Source organism: Theropithecus gelada, chromosome 6, assembly GCF_003255815.1.
Source record: "Theropithecus gelada isolate Dixy chromosome 6, Tgel_1.0, whole genome shotgun sequence".
In the NCBI taxonomy this organism is placed as follows: Eukaryota; Metazoa; Chordata; class Mammalia; order Primates; family Cercopithecidae; genus Theropithecus; species Theropithecus gelada.
The window spans coordinates 126320036-126343319 of NC_037673.1; the positions used below are offsets into that span (position 1 = coordinate 126320036).

Below are 23284 nucleotides of genomic sequence, written 5' to 3' on the forward strand. Positions count from 1 at the left end.
CCCAGCTACTCGGGAGGCTGAAGCAGGAGAATGGCGTGAACCTGGGAGGCAGAGCTTGGAGTGAGCTGAGATCGCACCACCACACTCCAGCCTGGGCGACTGAGCAAGACTCCATCTCAAAAAATAAATAAATAAATAAATAAATAAATAAATAAATAATGAGTTCATGTCCTTTGTAGGGACATGGATGAAGCTGGAAACCATCATTCTCGGCAAACTATGGCAAGGACAAAAAACCAAACACCGCATGTTCTCACTCATAGGTGGGAATTGAACAATCGGAAATGGTATTTTCTTTAATTTAAAAAATGTTTTAACTTCCCCCATCCTTTTAGTTTTAGTTGACACGTAATAATTGTGTATATTTATGGGATACAGAGTGATATTTTAATACATGTACATAATATATAATGATCAAATCAGGGTAATTAGCATATGATACCTATCACCTGAAACATTTTACCTTTCTTTGTGCTGTGAAAATGCAAAAATCTTCTCTTCTAGCTTTTTGGAAATATACAAAAATGATAATGAACCATATTCACCCTATGAGGCTTCAGAACACCCAAACTCATTCCTCCTATCTAGCTGTAATTTTGTATCCTTTATGCATGCTCTCCTACTTCTCCCACTTATGCTTCCCAGTCTCAAATACCCACAACTCTACTCTCTACTGGAACTGCATATATTAAGGAAAATAAAATGAAGTATATTAGTAAGATTAATTTCACATGTCTTTGCTTCGCAAAATGTGGCTACTAAAATTTTTAAAATTACATATGTGGATAATTTTATATCTCTACTGAACAGTACAGATCTATGGGACAGGAAAGGAAAACCAAGTAATTAACAGGGATTGACAATTAAAGCAACAGAAAGAAGGTGGCACATGCATTTTATTTTAAGTTTTCTGAGACAGGAAATATTGAATTGGAGATTATTCATATTTTAGGAAAGTAGTGAACGGAGCCAATTAAAAATTAAAGTCTTTTTTTTTTTTAGCATAAATTCAGGTTAGTGATTAGGAACTCGAGATTTTGCAGCCCACTACCTAATCATAGACTATTACTACTTACAAAAAAATTATGTGTAAATAGTCCCTTTTTCTTTGTAAAAGCTTGATTGGGTATTTTGCTTATGTCTCAGACTGTCATGGGGCCAAGAGGGGCTGGAAGAAGTGGATGTTTTTATTTCAATTGATTGCTTTTTGACCCTTTCCCAAGTGACAGGAGGAGTTTCATTCTTTCCTCTCAATTGATCTTCTCACTGATTGCTTAAACAAGTGGACCATCTCTTGGTTAGGTAAATCTGTAGAAAATAAATGAAGAGTATGTGCTGACCTTAAACAAATGAAGTGTTTTTTTAAAAAAACCTTTTTATTATAGAGATCCAAATTTATCCAAAGATAATTGCCTACCCTAATAGTAATCAACACCTGGTCAATCAGACCTTAGTCACATCTACATCTCCCTCTATCCCATATATCTAAATCCCAGATACCATACCAGTTTATGAACATTTCAGTATGTATTTTAGAAAATAAGGACTCTTTCTATAAAAAACAAGGCTGCAATAGCATTATCATACCTAAAAAGTAATTCATGATTAATAAATCTTTGGTAGCATCAAATATCTGATCAGTGTAAAAAAATTTACTGCAACATTTTCATGGTGATTAAATGTAGATTAATACTAGGCCCAGAAACTTACCTAGTTTTAAGATATGCTGTAAATAATTACCTTTTCATATTTCAATATATGAATTTTGATCATCTCCTTATGTGCTGATTTCTGAGAAAATAAAAATAGAATCAAATTGTTATCTTAGTATGTCTCTATAATTATAATACTCCTTGGCAATAACAAAAATATTTTGTAACACAATTTATCCCTTAGGAACAAACTGAATTACCATTATGATTATTAACCACTAGATGCCACAGTTGCTTCACACAAACGAAATTAACTCAGCCTTGATCTGTCAAGAAAAAATGATAACATTCAAAATAGCTTAGTAAAATCCTGATTCAAAGTGTCAGGACAAGCCTAATCTTGATTATACCCTGTAACAAAAGCATAAACTGAACATTCATTGACCTTTTACTTTCATAAATGATCAAAGAATGATTCCACCCTTTAAAGTCATTTGTGCCTTGTCTGTGATTTTAAAGTTATTAGTAACCTTTTCCAATTAGTTTTAATATCTAATGTAGTTCCATTAAAGTAGTCTGCTCAAAGACTTTCTGCTAAGTATAGCAGACTTTGTCTTGGGGTGGTTGACATTAAAGTCTTTCCAAAGCCACAGGAACACAACCTCTACAAGAAGAAATCTGTCTTCACTGTGAATCCAGATGATACCTTATGTTCCAGTAGTTACAGCTCAGAGAAGGCGGCAAATAATTCATATGTTACTGTAGTCTAATATGGACATATTTGAAATTGTTAAAGGGTTTAGGAAAGACAGAAAATCAGTTTTGTAATTTTCTTTGTAAACTACTATAATTTTAGGAGGATTTTATTATTGCTTTTTTCTCAAAATCCACTACTGAGTTGCTTCACAGAGATTTTATGAGATGGTTCACAAGTATACTTATTGGTACATTCTTGCTTAGATAAGAACAGCAACTATATGAGACATTTTTCCCAGAGTTATTATTATAGAATTACCTGTATTTGTGTATTCTTTCCTCTAACATAGTATATAGATTTTGTTATATTTTGGTATGCAACTATGTTTATTTTTCTTCATTGTTAGTTCCATGAAAATTTCCTCCTCAACAACCCTTATATCCAATTGAAATTTTTTTCTTAAATTATTCCTATAACTTATTACTTAATGTTGTGAAAATAAAAAAGTGAGTTCTTGATAGAGATTTCCCAGAAAATTACCTCCTGTAAAATCATGTATCTTCAGAACAAAAGTGAGTATGAGAAAATTACTTTACTGACTTTGGGAAATTCCCGGAGATAACGACAGGAATCTCAACACACATAAAATTAAACTTATATAAAAATCTTTTCCCAAAGCTTCTACTTATTACAAATAAGGAAAGGGGTAGATGCTGTGCAGGAAGAACAAAAAAGAGTCTTGTTTTTTCCCTTCTATTCTAAAGTGATGGGGTCACTTCAATAAAGATTTCAATGTTTTATCTAATTCTACCCTTGTCCCACTCTAGTTTATTTTCTCCCCATAGGAGCTAGAATGATCTTTGTAAACAATAAATAAAAACCAGATCACTACTCTACACAACAGCTTCATTGTCACTTGGAATCAAAGCCAAAGTCTTTATGAATGTCTGCAAGGATCTATATATGCACTGTCCAATATGGTAGTCCCTAACCACTTGTGTCTATTGAACATTGGAAATGTGGCTAGTTTGAATTCAGATGTGCTGTAAGTGGAGAGCACAAAATGGTTTTGAAAAATTAGGATCAATAAAAAGATTGTAAAATATCTCCTGATATTTTGGATATATTAAGTTGAATAAAAAGTATTAAAATCAATTTCATCTGTTTTTAAATGAGGCTTCTAGAAAAAAAACTAAATTATATGTCTTGCATTTGTGGCTCACATTATAATTCTATTCAGCACTGACCTAAATTATCAACAAGTCATCCACTCCCTCCTTTTTCCAATCTACTTTGGCCTCTGCTGCTTCTCAATATAACATGTCTGTGTCAAAGACTTGTGTTAGCTACTCCTTCTCCTTGAAAAATATTATTTCAGATATCTTCAGGATTAGTTTCCTCACTTTTTCCTTTTCTCTGCTAAAATTATCAGACAGAACTTTCCTGACCTATCAGTTTTAAGTGGCCTCACCCAACACATAATACAGTCACTATCCTTCTCTATTTTTTAAATAAACACTTACACCAACATATTACATGTATTTATTTCTTTATATGTAAAAATACTTCATATACACACATGCATGTGTGTGTGTGTGTGTGTGTGTGTGTATATGTACCCATGAAGTGAGGACTTTGTTTTGTTTACTTCTGTTTCTCAGCAATAGTGTCTGCCTTACAGTAGATACTAAATAAGTACCTGTTAAATAAATGAAAAGATGAAATGTAATAAAAATTAGATGATAGATACCATGAGAGAGAGGTTTTAGCATGAGGGAAGGGATTAGAAATGAGGAGAATATTTGCCAAGCGTCTACAATGAACTAAACATTGTGCTAAGCACTTCATATAGTATATTAATAAAGCCTCACAGAAATGAATTTACAAATGAGAAATCCAAAACTTAGAGAATTTTCATAACTTGCCCAAGGTCATTTGCCTCATATGTAACATCACTTCAATGACTTTCATTTTATTTGAATATTTTCTAGTGCCTTCCCTGATTCCCAGACTAAATTAGATGCTCTTATAAATATTCTCAGAGTACTCTGTATTTCTGTTCATATCATTTATCACCATTCTAATTCATTTCATAGTGTGATGTTTAATGTCTGTCTTCTTCAATGCACTATAAGTTTCATGATGGGAAGTACTGAATAGTTTGTTGACATCTCCATGTCCAGAGCCTTCCACCTTGTCTAATGTTTAATCTCTAATATACACTTGTTGAATAAGTGAATGAAATTAACTTTCTCCCCAAATATTCCGAACAGTTGATGAATGGGTTAGTTATGCCCAATGAGAATTAATGATTTTGTAGATCAACTACATGAATGGCATCCATTACCATAAACTTCAGTTGAATACTGCAGGGGAGAGGGTACTGGTGTGTGGGTGGACTTATTTGTCCTTCACTGTTGACCATATGCAATAGGAAATCCTCTGGAAATGTGCTGTCCTACATGGTAACCCCTAGCCACATGGGGCTATTTAAATAAAAAGTAATTAAAATTAAATAAAATGAAAACTCATTTTGTCAATCACACTAGTCACCTTTCAATGCTCCATAATTTTATGTGGCTACTGTCTTATCAGAACAAATAAAAAAAATTTCCATGATAGTGACAGTTCTATTGAATAGTACTATTCTAGAAATTTTAAAACGGCTTTGGGAAGATATATTTTCAAATCAGAAGGGGTCTGTTTGACTAGCTTTGTATTCTAACTAAACTTCAACTTTGAGAGAGTCCAATAATCTGTATTCCCAAGTGTCTCTGGGCAAAACCTAGACGTGGAAAAGGAGCTTCATTGTCCAGCAGATGAAACATTCAGTCAGACGTGCTCATGCACAGCCAGTGACCGGTGTGGAAAGAACCATTCCTCCAAGGACTCCAGGCAGGCCTAGTGTTCCAGGGACGCTGCCAGCACCTCGCTGGATCGAGCCATTATGTCTAATGCCATTCAATACCATCCCTTTGCGTTTGATGTCTAAAACAGAAGACTGAAATTTGAAGAGAAGGAAGGGCTTGGGATGCCAAAAGCACCCCAGACTATAGCTTTATGCACAACCTTTAGAGAGAAATTTGTTACTGCTCCCTTCTTCAAAATGTCATATACCTTCAGGTAATTTCTTCCTAACGTAACTAAGTCACAATGATTTTGGCCAATACAGCTTAACTTTTTTTGAGATTCTGTTGCTGGAGAACTTTCCTTCCTCATTGGAGAGGTAAAATTTTCCTGTCTTTGCCTTAGAAAATAAAACGGTTCATAGGCAAGAATAAAAATCGTATCTTCCATTTTATTTTTTGATTAAGTTCACTTATTTTCTGGGGGTAAGACTTTCTTCCCTTTGGATCTTCAGGGTATTGGCCCTGTGAATGTGTGCCCATTTCTCCACTATTTGACAGTCTCACTGAGCCAATCTTCTACCAAGACTGAAAATAGACCATGGTTCTCATTTCTAGAACAGCTATCATCAGGAGAGCCGAGGGGGAGACCATTAGGCAGCCTCACGTTTTCCAACTCAACAGGTGGACATGGGATTTTTACGTTCTTTGGGGATTGAACCCCCAGTCACCATCATCTCCCTCAGCCTTTCAGGGTAAGTATTTCCAATCCCTCAGAGATTTTCTTAGGAGAGACTCCAAACGACAATGGTACTTCTGTGATGGACTGAGGAGAGCTGGTGGAGGATGCAGGTAGGAGGGAAGTTAGGCTGGGAGGAGAGGTGCTGGGATGGGACGTTGGGTTTCCTGACAAGTGACCGAGTAGAGAGAGAAGGCGCGGAGGGGCAGCGGTAAGAACAACGTGGAAAGGACGGAAAACGCGAAGAGTGGCGCCCTGGCAGACCTGGGGCGGGGCAGAGTGGGAAGGGTCACGCCAGGACGTACCCGGCTGTGGGCCGGGGGAGGAGAGCCCGGAGGGACAGCAACGAACTTAGTGGGGGCTCCCGGACCCGAGCTCCGCCGATGAGGTCAGCGGAGCCTAGGCGCCGGGAGGAGGCCAGTAGAGCCCCCAGACACGAGTGTCGGGAGGCCAGCGGAGGGGCGGGACGGGACGGGAAATGGGACGAAGAGCAAGAGCTGGGGGAGGAGGGAAGAGGGGGCGTCGGCGCTGCAAGCCGGAGGCGGCCCGACAGGGATCGTTTCCTTCCGGAGAGGAGGCCGGCTCTGGACTGAGGCGCGGACGGGGGGCGTCCAAGGGCGGGTGACGGGGAAATACCGCGGCCCGCGCTTCCCTCCGGCTGGCAGCGGTGCCGCCTGCGGCTCCTCCTCCGGGCCAGCTCGGAGCCGGGCGGCGGGGGGAGCGGGAGGCGGGAGCGAGGGCGGGGGCTCGGGAAGAAGAGAGGAGGGAGGGCCCAGGCGCGCCAGTGACAGGGTGGCAGCCTAGGAGCGGACGCGTTGCCGCCGCCGCTGCTCCTCCTCCTCCTGCAGCTCCTCTCGCTGCCGCTGCCGCCGCCACCCGTCGCCGCCGGGAGAAGTTTCACTCCCGACCCTCTCTCGGAGCCCCGGCCCAGAGCCGAGCGAGAGCCTGGCAGGCAGCTGCAGCCCGCGGCAGTCGAGGCGTCCGCGGCGCTCCGACCTCCAGCCGGTGTCGGCGCTTAGGCTGCGGGCTGAGGCCGGGGCTGGGGGCGCAAAGGCGGAGGAGGGGCGGGTGTGAGCCGGGGAACCCGCGTGCCCCGCCGCGGCAGCCCAGCGAGCGTCCGCGCCCGGGGCAGCCGCGATGGCTGTGCGCTCCCGCCGCCCGTGGATGAGCGTGGCATTAGGGCTGGTACTGGGCTTCACCGCCGCGTCCTGGCTCATCGCCCCCAGGGTGGCGGAGCTGAGCGAGAGGAAGAGACGCGGCTCCAGCCTCTGCTCCTACTACGGTCGCTCCGCGGCTGGCCCCGGCGCCGGCGCTCAGCAGCCGCTCCTCCAGCTCCAGTCCCGGCCACGGCAGGAGCAGTCGCCGCCCCCCGCGCGCCAGGAGCTCCAGGGGCCACGGCTGCCCGAGGCAGCCCCCGGGATCACCAGTTTTCGAAGCAGCCCCTGGCAGCAGCCACCTCTGCTGCAGCAGCGGCGGCGAGGACGCGAGCCTGAGGGTGCGACGGGGCTTCCCGGTGCTCCAGCGGCCGAGGGGCAACCCGAGGAGAAGGACGGGGGGGCGGCTGGGCAGCGGAGAGGCGGCCGGCCAGGGAGTAGCCACAACGGCAGCGGGGACGGGGGTGCTGCCGCCCCGAGCGCCCGACCCCGGGACTTCCTATACGTGGGGGTGATGACCGCGCAGAAGTACCTGGGCAGCCGCGCTCTGGCCGCGCAGCGGACCTGGGCGCGTTTCATCCCCGGCCGCGTGGAGTTCTTTTCCAGCCAGCAGCCCCCCAACGCCGGCCAGCCCCCGCCACCCCTGCCTGTCATCGCGCTGCCGGGTGTGGACGACTCCTATCCTCCCCAGAAAAAGTCCTTCATGATGATCAAGTACATGCACGACCACTACCTGGACAAGTATGAGTGGTTCATGCGCGCCGACGACGATGTCTACATCAAAGGTGACCTCCCTGCGCCGGCTTTCCAGCCTGCCCGCCTCCCCAACTCCTTTCTCTGTAACCGGCCCTAGCCCCTGCCCAGCCCCTCCGCTGCTTCTCTGCCAGCACGTGCTCCCGGCTCCCACAGGCCCTGGCCCGCCCTCCCCACCCCTTGCATCCGCCCATAATTCGGAGCCCGTTCCTCCTCTTCTGCAATCTGGACCCTTCTCACACCTGCCTGGCTTTATTCGCCTTCCTCACTTGCTGTTTTCGGTGCCGCCTCGCTCTTGTCCCTCAGTCTTTACCGTGTGGGAGAGGTTAGAAAAGGGACCGTAGAGCTAAACCAAAGGCCATTCCCACTCTGCCCTCCTCTGAAAGCCCCTGCTGATGGTAGTTTCCCCAATCGGTCCAGAGGGGCGTGGTCTTTGGTGCAGGAAGGGAAGACGGAGGATGCTGGCTACAACCAATTTGGAGATCCAGTGTTCTTGCTTTGAATCTTGCTCTTTTGTTTAAACTGGATCTAGCGCACTTTTGGAACTGCTCAGATTGAGGAATCATCTTCGCTGTCCAGGACCCTTTCCTGTGTGTTCCCTTCCCTTTGGCTCAACTCTCCACACACTGGGAGTCCCTGGCCATCCCCACCGCCCTAGCACGCTGCTCTTTCCAGCCACTACAGTGCAGCACCAAGCCGTCTCCCATCCCCCTGCCACACCTCAATAAAACCCTGAGAGGATGGGCATATTGTAAGGAATTGGTGGTGGGGAAGAAGAGGAAAGCACCCACTGATAAGCCAGACCCCGGGAACAGCAGACTGTACTAGCACACACTAGTACTGGTTCCTTTCCAGTGCATTTTGGTGGCCGCGGTGATAAGCAGAGGCTGGAAGTTCTTCCCAGAACCACAGGCAGCCACAGCAAGAAAAAACTTTTTTGTCAGTTTAAAAGAGGCGCGGTCTTTTTCCCGGAATGTGGGCGGCTCTGGACAGAGAATTTCTAAACTCAGCGGATCAAAGTTCTTTAGGTCAGGGAAGTGAATCTTTCCAGTCCAGCCAGTTGCAGAGATGGGGAGGAATGCAAGGGAAGCAGCAGGGTTGTACTGAATGAGGTTTCTCTGAGCTTTCCACATTTCCTAGCTTCTTGGTCAAAGGGGGGCAGCCCTTCCTTATTTTATGCCTCTACTCAGATAGAGTAGAGGCATACTTATTTTATGCCTCTACTCTATCTGAATCAGGAGAAAGCCTTGCTGCTTTCTCCTGATTCAGATAGTACTTTTCACACAATGCAAGAAAAACAAACAAAAAGCCAAACAATAAACCCTAACTGTCACATTTTGGCACAAGGAATTAGTGTAATCATAATAACTAGAGATCTCTTGGGTTTGGATTGGAAGGAGGGAAGTCACTCTAGAGCTGGTTGGAATAAAAAGTACTGATAATTGGATACAAAAATAAAGAATGGTCCCATGACATTTTTAACAGTGATATTTAGGATTGACTCAAAGAAAAAAGCGTCCTCTACTTTAAGTTCCTTGTCTTGGATGTGTCAAAATTTCAAAGGTTTCCTAGCAGAAGTTTGCCACACTTTGCAGAGAATTTATAAAATGCATCAACAGCACCTACTTCTTTCATTTGTTTTAATGCTTTGAAAGATTGTCCTTCAGAACATTAAAATGATATATTATTTCAATTTCTATTAAGAATGAAATGTATTTTGTATTAAGAACCCAATAATAGCTGAAACTCATTGAGATACAAGGGGCAAGGCATGGGATCAAGATAATGACTGCAGATGCTGTGCTCATCAAAAATGGCAGTAAAGATGCTGACTGGGAGTATGAAGAAGGTGACTCTCTACTTATTCCAGTGTATCACTTAGAATACCAAGTGCTTCTGAACTGTTTTACCTGCAAAATTTTATTTTTAAAAGTTTTTTTCCTGAACTTACAAACTACAAGTGAAACCAATTACACTAATTTTTGGCAAACTTTTTTTTCTAAAAAGGTGCCTTCTCAAATTAAATTTCAAGACAGGTTTGATTCAAACACCCTCCAAAACTGTGGGTTTTATATGACTGAAGTTTAATTAATGGCAAAACATCGAACTAAACCAATTATGAGTAAAAAATAATTATTAGGTGTCAACAGTCAGCCAAAACAATGCTAAATACCATTATTTAATATTATTTTATATTCCTGGGAACTTTTCATTACTTCAAATATACTGAGAAACCTGTCTTTACTTTCCTTGTCATTATTTCACCTTTTACAGAAAATTGGTGATTGTCAGAGCTGTTAAGGTTTTTCAGTGACCTTAAGAAGCTGATATAATTTTAATGTTTTAATTAATAAATATGAATTAGTGTTTTCAAAATAATAGAATATTGGAAGAGGTTTTTTCTTCTGTTCAATTGTGTAAGACTGAGGAGTTTAAGCACAATGTTTAAAGTTCTGCCCCTTACCTTGTACATTATAAGTGATTATGAAATAAGGAGACATAGTAATTGTTGCCTTTCTTTTTGTAGGTGATAAGTTAGAAGAGTTTCTTAGATCACTAAACAGCAGTAAGCCTCTCTACCTGGGGCAGACTGGCCTGGGGAATATTGAAGAGCTTGGAAAGCTGGGACTGGAGCCTGGGGAGAACTTCTGTATGGGAGGACCTGGCATGATCTTTAGCCGAGAAGTTCTCAGGAGGATGGTGCCACATATTGGTGAATGCCTTAGAGAAATGTACACGACTCACGAGGATGTGGAAGTAGGAAGATGCGTTCGCCGTTTTGGTGGGACTCAGTGTGTCTGGTCTTATGAGGTAAGCCTTGAGCTGTGATGAAAATGTTCACATAGTACATGTATATGCCTTTTTATAATCTAGGGCAGCAATTCTATTCATTGTCTCTGTATCTTTGTATCTACTTGAAAGTGATAGTAGCAGCCCTTTGGGGATACAAGAGTGGGAGATAACTTTCTCATTAGGTGTCAGGGCCTGTCTGAGACTTTGTTATTAGCATGCCCCTTAACTTCAAGCAGTGGCCTATACTTATGGCCACATCTCTGGAACATTCTTATATCCTCCTCTGCTTGATTTATTGGTGCTTATATACACGTGAATCTATTTCTCTTCTCTAACAAGGGTGTAATTTTACTCCTCTCTTCAGCTGTAGCCTTTAGCATTTGGTACTGTGCCTTTTTATGTTATTTTATTTTTGGTTAGGTGTGTAATGGCATCTCTTTGTTTTTAAATGGTTAAAATCTGAAGTTTCTTTGGATATTTTCCAGTGGAAATTTAACTTTTTTTTTTTTTTTTTTTGAGACAGAGTCTTGCTCTGTCGCCCAGGCTGGAGTGCAGTGGCGCAATCTCGGCTCACTGCAAGCTCCGCCTCCCGGGTTCACGCCATTCTCCTGCCTCAGCCTCCTGAGTAGCTGGGACTACAGGCGCCCGCCACCGCGCCCGGCTAATTTTTTGTATTTTTAGTAGAAACGGGGTTTCACCATGGTCTCGATCTCCTGACCTTGTGATCCGCCCGCCTCGGCCTCCCAAAGTGCTGGGATTACAGGCGTGAGCCACCGCGCCCGGCAATTTAACATATTTTTAAAGGTATTAGAAAAGTAAACTAATAGTGTATCACTTATGGTAGATGTATTCACAAAATTCCAATCACTGTATTTCCTTAGGCATATAAAAGGAATGAGTTGTCTGGAAAAAAAGCAGAAGTTTAAATGGTGTTCAGTAGCTGCTTAGTATTTTTGACAGATTCCCTAAAATTTGTTTATGTCTATTTCTATGCTATTTTCTGAAGAGGAACAATTATTTAAATAATCTTAGCTATTTATTTGTTGCCGTGATCATTTTTATGAAATACTTTGAGATTTTTTCCTTCAGAAATTGATTTTGAAATGTAACAACATTTTATTTAAAATACACTTCCTAATAGATAATTTTTATAAAAATTTATTTAACATTAAAATAATGTATTGTCTTTAGTTTGGTTTTCAAGTAGTTGGAATTTAGTATTATTTTAGCTACGGAGTGCACAGCTTTGTAAATTATATCTTAACTCCTTTGTTTATGTTTTCAAATTTTTCATGTCACTTAGTATAGAAGAAACATTTTATGGAAATATGTTCCCTGTGAAGTCACTATATACACAGTTTCATTTGTTTTCCTTGTAAGTGTAGTCTCACTTTAGTTAATTTTGCTTTCTCTTTTATGCTTTGTGGTATTTATACTTTGGGGACATATTTTATACATTACAGAAAGTAAAAATTATTAGTCATTTGAAATAGGCATGAAAATTTAAAATGATTATGTTGCTAATTTATTTTGATAATAAAATGGTAATTTGTAAAAACCATCCTACAACTACTCTTTAGGATAAAAATTTATGTAAAAACACTACAGTTTAGAGACAGGTCATCTAGAATAAACTCAATAAAATATTTCTTCCTTTGTTATAAAACAAAGTAAAAGACAAAAATATTTAATACAGAGAACATATTCAGTTGATTTTGTTTACATACTGTTATTATTTTGCAGATATTTACTTTACATGGATAAGTAAAAACATATTTGTATGGATAAGTAAAAAAATCTCATCTGTAGTTAACGATATAGATGGGAAATTATTGTTTTATATGATACTTTATTACCTTAATATAATATATAAAATTTTAACCAAGATAGTGTTTAAACATTCTTCTTTTCAAGTTCTCATTGATTCTGCTATGAAGGCCTAGTCTTCACCTAGCATTCCATTCCTTCATGTTCAAGAGAGTAAGATATGCACAAAATTGGGAGCTCAAAAATTGATTTAATATTTTATTTATAATATAGGCCTTTGTCCTGGTTAAAGTGAAGAGAAGTTATATTATAGATGTGCACCCTGTCTGTTAGAATAAGTGCAATCTTAGATCCTTTTATTAACTGATGTAAGAGGAAACAAAAGAGATTCCAAGTCTTACAGGCTGTAACCTGGTGAATATAACACTTTCAGTACTTTTCGTAATACATTTGAATTTAGACTGACACTTGACCATCACTGACTTATGAATCTGTATAAAACTAAACTAATCATCTCAACATGTTTCCCTAGCATTAGAAAATGTTTTCTAGATAAGTACTGTTGACTTTATGTTTTTCTAAGCTATTATATAGAATTTACTTTGTTTTGGGATTTCAGTCTTTAAAGGAGCTATTTAAACAGTATTAATTTAAAGGACACATTGATTTAATTCTAATACAAAGTCTCAAAAGTCTTACGTAGAGAAGTGATGGTAAATTTTATTACCAAGAGATATGTGAAAAAGCATTGTTAGCAAAATTAGTAAAGATATATATACAAAGAAATGATATCTAAATTTTAATACTAGAATGTGTTCTGTGTTTCATGAGACACCTAAGTAGGTAACTTGGGGCACAGCTAAACTGGGTATAACATTCACAGATGCCATACTTCACTTTCTAATTTGGATTTTATGTTAGTGGAAATGATGTCCATGTATGATACTGTTCATATTATATAGAAAGATTGGTCTATTCTACTCCAGGTTGGCACTCTCAGTAAAGGTGAGATTTTACATCTGCTCATTAAAAAAGCTATGAAATTGATCATTACTTTTTTCCCATAGTTCTTTTAAAAGCACTATCTGCGATAGAATTTTCGTAAAATTTTAAATTTCCTTTATCTATCCCTTTCACAAATTTTATAATTTTTTTTTGTTTGTTTGTTTATCCTCCTAATAAAAGTTCTTTCAGAGTTGAGAGTCTTGTTAAGACAGCATGTTCATGATTTTTGAGTTTGAATAGATCAAATGTTCATGATAGAATGTCATCTTTTAAAAATGGTGAACACGCTTGCAGATCTTATAAAAAGAGAATTGAAAGATTATTAAATAAAATATATAATTGTTAGTTTTCCTTGAATATAAGTTATATTCTTTATAAAATCTAGGAATGAAGCTTCCAGTATTATTCTTAACTGCTAAACTGAAATTACTTTCTCTGTGTTTGTATGTACCATTAAAAATATATTGTAAAAGAGAAAGAGAAAGAGAGAGAAAGATGATGGCGGGATTTGAACTGGGGTTTGAGCCACCATTTTAACATTTAGTAGTTTAATTGTCTTTCGCAGGTTACTTGTTTAAGTCTTGTGTAATTCAGCTGAAAGTAGAGTTTATAAGAGTATTTATCTCATACATTTCAGAAAAGATTAGGTGAAATGATCCATGTAAAGCCCTTAAGGTAGTGTCTGGCACATGGTACATTTTCAATAGATGTTAGTTTTTATTGTTCTAATGTTATAGATATCACGTACTGTATTATACAACATGGATTCATATATTTCCCGTAATAATTATTAGTAATGGATGGGTGATTCATTTATATCAAAAAGGTCAAAATAAAAAATGAATTCTCAGAGAGTTAAGCTTTTTTTGGTAAAGAATAAGAAACCAGTATGTTGCAGTATTTTAGAAATATGAGGAATTCAGCATTAGTGAAACTTACTGTGAAATATAGACACCTGTTTTAAAAATGCATTACAAATATTTGTTTCAGTCTTTGCACCTAATATGTATAAGATATATATAACTGAATTTGAGGATGTTGTGTGGAAAATATTACCTAACAAATTATTATTTAATATACATATGTAAAGAATCCCAAACAGATCTACGTAAGGAAAAATATTACTGTATAGATTTCCAAATTAATTGCCAGAACAATGGCCGCCTTTTTTGAGTTTCTCTGGCATCTTCAGTAGGGAAGAAAGTGAATAGTCTCTCATTCTCCAGTCAACTCATGAACACCCAGGGGCTTGTCTCTCAAGGCAGCGGGAACCTCCTCCCGGTGTACCTCAGGTCTTTGAGGTAATGATCTGCAGCTTCCGGCCTTTCTCACAATAAGGCCCAGGTGGTCTGAGGAAGTCTGTCTTGCTTGTTGGTCTCTTGCTCTTTTTCTCTGTCTTTTCTGCTCACTTTTTCTATTTCCTTCCGCTTGAGTGATAAATTTCAAATGTATTTTGATATGTACTGCTTTTCGTCAGGTTCCTGGTAAATTAATGTGCTCATAAAGGCCAACCTAGGTATCTTAAAAGATCACAGGATGTGCACCCAGACCGCAGTAGATCACAGTTAGGGCTCCAACATGGCCTGACCTGTTCAGAATAAAGAGGCCTTTGGTTGAGGGTGAGCCTTACACAGACTGGTTCTTTGTGTGCCTGTGATCACTGGAGAGTCTAAATTGAGATTCTCCCTTTCCCACCTGGGATTGAGGCATCTTGTTTTAAGGCCATATGGCAGATGTTAATAATCAACAGACTTCATGGGTTATACCTCAAACTTTATAAGCAAAGATTACTAACTGAATGAAGCATGCATGCTCATGAAGAAGTCATTCTATTCTATTCACTCTGCAAGTGTTAGAATTTATTGGCCTCTCCTGTTGGCAAAGATCACACTTTTGGTTGAGCTCTATCTTGGCTACTGCTTTTCTAGAGCTGCAATCTGGCAGTTTGGGAGACTGCATATGGCTCTTAAACATTGTTTGGCACATAGAGTATTTTAAGGTTTTTGTTTTTGTTTTTGTTTTTTGACATCTTTAGCAGAGGCAGGCAATCTACAGTTCCTTTCATGTCCTGTTATTGTCTGTAAGACTCTTCCTGCATGTTTATTTTCCCTTCCTGGCTTATGTAGGCATAAAAGTTTTGATTTTTTGAACTGGACAATCCATATATTGCAAGTTTCATGATAATATTCTCTAGAAAATGAAGTGATTTTCCAGTGATACTGAGAGGTATATTTTAAATATTTTAATTTATGGAAGAGTTAATATGTTATAAATTTGGCCATTAAAATTGTATTATTATATAACATAGTTACATTTTATTATAGATATGTTTTTAGTAAATAACAAAAATATTCTCACTGTTAAAAATTATTTATACATCCATGTTCATTTTATGTATTAGCAGAACTGAAAGTTTTGTTTTTTGATTTTGTTTTTAACATGATCACTTATATTCAAATCATAAAATAATTTTAATTCTGATGGTTATTCTTCTCCCTTTGAAGGAGTTTTGCATTTCTTCTAAGAGTCAGCTTAAGAATAGTTTGTATTTATCATTTTAATGTTTGCACTAAAATAGAGCCAAAGAAGATATCAGTTTCATTCAATTAAATGTTATTTCAAAGACAACAGAGTTCTATGTTGGTAAAAATATTTCTCTGTAGTTTTAAAAATTATTTCGTAAGACTAACTAGATTTTTATTAGACTTCTTAAAGTGATAATTTTACACTAGAATGTTTTATGTTCAATCTTAGTTCCTTAAAGTCTGTAAACACCCTAGGAAATTACATTATTTCACAAAAGGATATATTCTGGCAGTGTTTTCCTGAGCTGGTAAGTAGTATCAGAAGGCTGTACCATAAGAAACTGAACTATCAATAAGTTCTTAATAACAAATTTTTAAGGGTAAAATATCTGTGTTATTCTTACAGGGCTGCTGCACATCCTTCTTAGCTTCCTATTCCATATACATTTCACTCTTTTTTTTTTTTTGATACGGAGTTTCACTCTTGTCGTCTAGGCTGGAATGCAATGGTACGATCTTGGCTCACTGCAACCTCCCCTGCCTAGGTTCAGGTGATTCTCCTGCCTCAGCCTCCCGAGTAGCTGGTATTACAGACATGCACCACCACGCCCAGCTAACTTTATATTTTTTTAGTAGAGATGGGGTTTCTCCGTGTTGATCAGGCTTGCCTTGAACTTCCGACCTCAGGTGATCTGCCTACCTTGGACTCCCAAAGTGATGGGATTACAGGCATGAGCCACTGCGCCCGGCCAAATTTCCCTCTTTTCTAATGTTGATTTTACTCAATCATGAACATGTTTATGTCCCCAAAGTATATTCATATATATGAAAAATATAAAGCAGGGATTTTTATTTTAAAATTCAGTCTTTCAAAATCTTTTCTTGGTCTGATTCAGTCACAATTTAGTTTTTAACTTTACTAAAAGCAGTAAGCTTCTCACACCTACTCTTCCCACTCCCATCCCACTTGTCAGATGAAATCATCATGCATTGATTTTGTAGAACTTCTTTTCTTCCACACTGTTTTCTTCATTATACAAAATAAAATTGCATTCTGAGTTGATGGAAAAGCATGATATGGCAAGCATTGTAGGCTTAGATAGTTCATTTTTATCACTAACTGATGTCTTATCACCTAAATTGTGACAATTTATGCTTTCCAAGAAGATGATTTCCTACAATTATGAAAAATGTTAAGTTTGGAAGATGCCTGCAGGCAATTTGAAGTAAGCTCTATAATAACAAAAATGCTCATATTAATTTAAAAACTTTGAATATTCTTTCTCTTTAATTGATCACAAACATTCTAACGTCCTGAAATAATTCCAGGTCAGTTTCCTACTTTCCCTTTCTTTGTCTTGGTCTCCAAAAAGCTATGTTTTGGGAAACATTTATTTTAGTCTCTTTTCTATCTAGTGAATGATGCTGAAATTACAGAGAAATATATTCTATTATATAAATATATTACATTTAAGTTTTATTATAGCATGTTATTTTTGCGCAAAGATATAGCTGTTAATCAGGCATTTCAGTTAAAAAATTCATTGAAATTAGAAACAAAATCAGCTTACTGCGTTACATGAGTAATTATTTGATATTATTGAACCACAAGAAAACCTACGTAAACTGAAAAATTGAGGAGTTGCAGTTCTTCACATTTCTAATGTTCTCTTAAATACTGTCCTAACCATTAAACAACATTCTAGTTGAGGCTTAACTACATATAAATCAGTTTGAGTCATGATATGTGCTTAAAGATACTCTATCTTGGAAACTATATAACAAGTTTCTAAATTAACTGAATCAAAATAACATGCTTTTAAAAAATAAGTAGGCACAATTTTGGAAGTAACAGATGAATGAAATGCATTTATTAATTTTTTGAGATTTAAAAAGTTTTACTCAACCTTTATAATTTTGAAAGGTATGCTCATCATTCTTCACAGTCAGTGGTATCTGAACATCTGATTATCTCTTTCAATTTCATTAATTTTTATTGCAAAGCTATTTATTTATTTGTAGAGTTTCTGTGTCTCAAAAAGTGGTGATTTAAAGAAATATACATATTAATATAAATATTGTATAGTAAAATAAAAATAAAATGTGAAGAAATAAGAGAAAAGTGTGCAGAAAATTTGATAAAACCGTAAAGATACATGTTGAGTTCCTGTTTTCCTGGCATGAAAGAGAACTCTAACTTCTTTTGATACTGAGACCTGAGAAATCTCCCCCAGAGAACAGAAGGAAGTTGTGAGGGATGTAGCAGATCACATCCTTAGCACCACTTCTATAAGTAGAGTAGCATGGTTTAATTTGGATGTTCCTTAATAATTCCCTCAATAGAAGCCAGGGCTACAGCTCTAAAGGGCAAATCTACAAAAGAAATTCAACTTAGAGACAATGCAGTTATGGTCGTAGTGTACTATTATTTGGTTCCTTGCTTGATTTTATTGTAAAATTTAGAATTCTCTTCAAAGAGCCCTTCAAGGCTGTTATGTCTCACTTAAATGTTTTATATTAGGTTGTCCAACAGGAAGTCTGAGATATGCATATTCTCTGGTGAGAACCCAGAGTGTGGCTATTGTGTTGTTGATTAACGGCAGATCTATAGTTGTGCTTTGCTAATCAAGAGGAGGGTAGATATTAAATATACCAACCACAGATGGAGGAAACCAACTAGCTAAGGACAGGATGCCCCCTAAACTGAGCACAGAAGAGGTTCAGAATATTCCAAACAGCTTGGCTTAGAAATGTGGTCACCTAGCTACTGAGATGATTATTTAAAAGGTCTGTTTTTATAATAATAATTTAATTTTAAGGTAAAATTTTCATGTAAAAATTAAAATATGGAAAAATAGGCATTATAATTAAAACAGTATATTTTAATCTGATATCCTATTATACAGAAATAAATGTTATATGAAGTAAGGATATTTAATATACATGAGTATCTCATAAAATATGAAAAAATATGGTGTTAAAATAAATTGAAAATGTTCTGCCTTAGACTTCAGTCATTTCACATCTTATATAGCTAAATGATTTTGTTTGCTCAAATGTATTTATTAAGCAGTTTTTATCAGCAGTAAACAACACACATGCCTTCCTTGTCTTCATGGTGTGCACAGGGAGGAGGAGTCAGGCTTCCTACTGATTTCTTGGTTTCAAATCTAATATAGAGTTGGGTTTCTCGTCTCTGACATCCTTCTAAATTTTTTTTTTTCATTATAATTCATGAAATATCTCTAGTTGGGTCCAACTTTGGTACCTCTCTCAGAGCTAGGACCAGATTATTCTTATTTGAGTTTTCTTAAGTAAGCCTCTTCTTTTATTTGTATATTTATCCCTTGAAGAGGAGAAAAATAAAGACAGTTTTAGTAATTTTCTTGTATATTAATATATTGTATGCCTGTTGAATCACACAAATAACTAGGATTTTGTATTTTAAGTCTAGCACTAGATTACCTGGCTTCTTATCTAGTTTTGCCATTCACTAGCTGTGTGGCCTTACACAAGTTATTTAACCTCTGTGTGCCTTAGTTTCCTCATCTATCTACAATGGGTCAGCCCTCATATCTGAGGTGCATTGTTTCTAAGACCCCCATGGATACTAAAATCCATGGACGCTAAAGTTCCTTACGTAAAATGGTGTAGAACAATAGGCCTTCTATATCTTTGGATGTGGGTTCCACATCCAAAGATATAGACAGCCTGTTGTAATAACAGTACTTACTCCCTAGAGCTGTTAAATGCAAATAGCAGCATTCAGAGTAATGTCTCACAGTGTTAAGCATGTAAGACAATGGCTACAACTACTAGCTATTTTTGCAGAAGCAGAAAGGCATAAAATAGTGCCAACTTTACAGAGCTGTTGTGAGGCATAAAAAGGTCAGTGTATTAGAAGCCCTTAGAATAATGCTTGCCACACAATAAAGTCTGCATAAAGGTTAACTGTTATTAATATTTTCCAGCTTATAATGTTTATATTATTTGTTCCTCTCATGGGAGTGGGATAATGTTGATTGTGTAGGGTTTCATTGCTGTTTCTTTTTGTATGGTGGGCTTTGCTGTAATAGGGAAGGTGTTCATTCAGGGTGGTTCCTGACAGCACAATAGAATTTTCAATGGACTTTGAAAACTTATGATGCTGGACTCCCCCACCCCCTTCATCCATTATGTCAAAATCTCTTACAGGTGAAACCTGCAGCATGGGTAGTGTTTAAAACTTCTCAGGTGACTCTAATTTGGCTTCAGGGTTTAGACGACTGTGTAAATTTGTTTTATCAATTTTCCATATTCAAATATCTAGTCTATTTTAAAACTATTTGTTAAAAATTAGTTTTGCTTTGTTTTCCTTTGGGGAATCACAGGATAGTAATGAACACTTCTGCACTTCCGTTCTTGTCTGGCCTGTTACTGAACTAATCATTGGACTTTAAGACAGTGGCTACAAAGCCATCACTCACAACTGTATGTTTTCTCATGATCTGATTTTCATGGTTCATATATTAATTACCCTTTTCTTAAAAAATATCCAAGGTTGATTTTAAAACATTCTCATAAAGATATATTTTACCTGTCCAAGGCTTAAGGTTTATAGTTGTGTTTATTTATTACATCTCAGTAATGCATAGTAAGAGAGTTCTTATAATATAGGTGGAATGTCTACGTTGGCTTGATTGCTTTAACATTGACTTAAATAATTTTATCTCTGATGGTAAAAGGTATCAGAATGACATATGTGATTTAATAGTAACTTTTTAGATTTTTTTTAAAAGCTTAAATGGGTAATTTTGATTCTATTCCATCACTCTCAACAAATAGTTTTGAGCCCACTGCTAGAGGTGACTGTTATGATGGAGAAAAGTACAGGATACACAGGAATGTAGGGAAGAAATGCCTGAGGAGAACAGGAAAATGCTTCCTCCAAACTGGAAGTAACACATAGGGGCAATGCCAGGTGAGTGGCGATGCATGGGCAGGCAAAGACCTTAAGAATTTATTCTGCTAATATATTTTTTAGAAGGTAAAATCATGATTCTTGCAAAAATATACACATCGAAGGTCTTATTTATTTCATCAATTAATAAAGAAATAATACGTTACCAACTGTTCAGAGAATAACTCAAAGATAGTTACACATATCAGTGTTAGAGAATGCTGGGATAAATGTACAAATAGATGCAAAGGTAGGAAAACTTAATATTTATAAGGTGTTGTCAACTAATCAATTGCATTTCAGTGGACATAGTTGGTGTATTAGTCTTTTCTCACACTGCTGATAGAGAGATACCTGAGACTGGGTAAATTATAAAGAAAAAGAAGTTTAATGGACTCACAGTTCCATGTGGCTGGGGAGGCCTCAAAGTCATGGCGGAAGGCGAAAGGTACATCTTACATAGCAGCAGACATGACAGAGAATGAGAACCAAGTGAAAGGGGTTTTCCCATATAAAACCATCAGATCTCCTGAGGCTTATTCACTACCATGAGAACAGTATGGGGGAAACCGGCCCCATGATTCAGTTATCTCCCATGGATCCCTCCCACAACACATGGGAATTATAGGAGCTACAATTCAATATGAAATTTAGGTGGGGACAAAGCCAAACCATATCAGTAGGCATTCTGTCAACGACACTGATTTGTATAACTATAATAAAACATTTTTATTCTTATATATTAGTAAGTTATCATTGTATATGTATATATAAGGCAAAAAGTGATGTAATGATTTTTCATACAATGTGGAGTGATTAACTCAAGCTAATTAACCTATTCATCACCTCAAATATTTTACTTGTTTTCTGAAGAGAACATTCAAGATTTAGTTATGTTGAAATGTACAGTACTCAAGTATTAGCCATATTTACCATGCTGTGCAATAGATTCAATTAAAAAACCAAACTTATTGTTTCTATCTAATTGAGGCTTTTTAATCTTTGATTGTCATCCTCCTACTTACCCCACCTGAAGTCCCTGGTAACCACCATTCTACTCTCTGCATCTATGCGTTCATTTGCTTTAGATTCCACATAGAAGTGAGGACATGTGGTACAGTGGGCCCCCACCAATCCACAAGGAATAAGTTTCTTTTTTGGTTTGTTTGTTTGTTTTTTAAGACAAAGTCTTACTCTGTCGCTTAGGCTGGAGTGCACTGGTGCGTGATCTAGGCTCACTGCAACCTCTGCCTCCCAAGTTCAAGCGATTCTGCTGCCTTAGCCTCCTGAGTAGCTGAGATTACAGGCATGTGCCAGCACGCCTGGCTAATTTTTGTATTTTTGGTAGAGATGGGATTTTGCTATGTTGGCCAGACTGGTCTTGAGCTCCTGAGCTTGTGATCCACCCACCTTGGCCCCTCAAAGTGCTGGGATTACAGGTGTGAGCTACTGTGCTCAGCCAAGGAATTGGTTTCAAGACCCCTGGTGGATGCCTGAAACCCTCTGTAGTACTGAGCCCAGTTGCCATCAGTTGGAACGGCGTGATTTCTGATCATGTCTTCCATCCATAAATTTAATGCCTTTCTATTATAACTAATATGTTTGTGATATAACTTATCACATACTGTGGTTGTAACTTTTACAGTTTGAAGTGTATCAGTAAAAGTAGTACTAATTTCTTTCTCCTTCTTTGCAATTTCATAGATATAAGTGTCATTCTTACATTAGACCTTAGCAATCCCCCCATATGATTTTTTTCATTTTTATTTAAGACTGTGTTTCACTCTGTCACCCAGGCTGAAATGCGGTGGTACAATCACGACCCTCTGCAACGTTGACTTCCTGGGCTCCGGTGATCCTCCAACCTCAGCCTCCCAAGCAGCTGAGACTTCAGGCATGCACCACCATGCCCATCTAATTTTTTAATTTTTTTGTAGTGACATGGCTTTGCCACGTTGTCCAGGCTGATCTCCAACTCCTGAGCTCAAGTGATCTGCCCGCATTGGCTTCCCAAAGTGTTGAGATTATAGGCGTGAACCATCATGCATGGCCGATTTTTTTTCTTAAATCCAGAACTTTCACCCTTTCGCTCCTAGGAGACATTATATAGCTTCTCTTTGGCATACCAAAATTGCCAGCATCAACTCTTCTTGCACTTTGGGGCCATTATTAAGTAAAACAAGTACTATGCACAAGCACTATGATACCTTGACACAAGCAGTATGATGCTTTGAGCACAAGCACTGTGATACTTTTGACAGTCAGTCTGAGAAGCGAGGTGGCTACTGAGTGACCGCTAGGCAGGTAGCATCTACAGCAGGGATCCACTAGGTAAAGAGATGATTCATGTCCTGGGCAGGATAGAACAAGATGACTTAAGATTTTATCACTGTATCAGAACAATGTACAATTTA

The 23284-nt window shown here is 38.3% G+C and overlaps 1 protein-coding gene across 1 annotated transcript in view; it reads left to right on the forward strand.

The window, feature by feature from the left end:
* Positions 1-6718: 6718 nt before the first annotated feature.
* Positions 6719-23284, forward strand: part of CHSY3 (chondroitin sulfate synthase 3) — a 285277-nt gene continuing 268711 nt past the window's right edge. Inside the window, exons 1-2 of the mRNA XM_025389380.1 lie at positions 6719-7873; positions 10369-10652. Of these exons, the coding sequence (XP_025245165.1) occupies positions 7072-7873; positions 10369-10652 (1086 nt within the window). The 5' untranslated portion in view covers positions 6719-7071. The remainder of the gene's footprint in view (positions 7874-10368; positions 10653-23284) is intronic.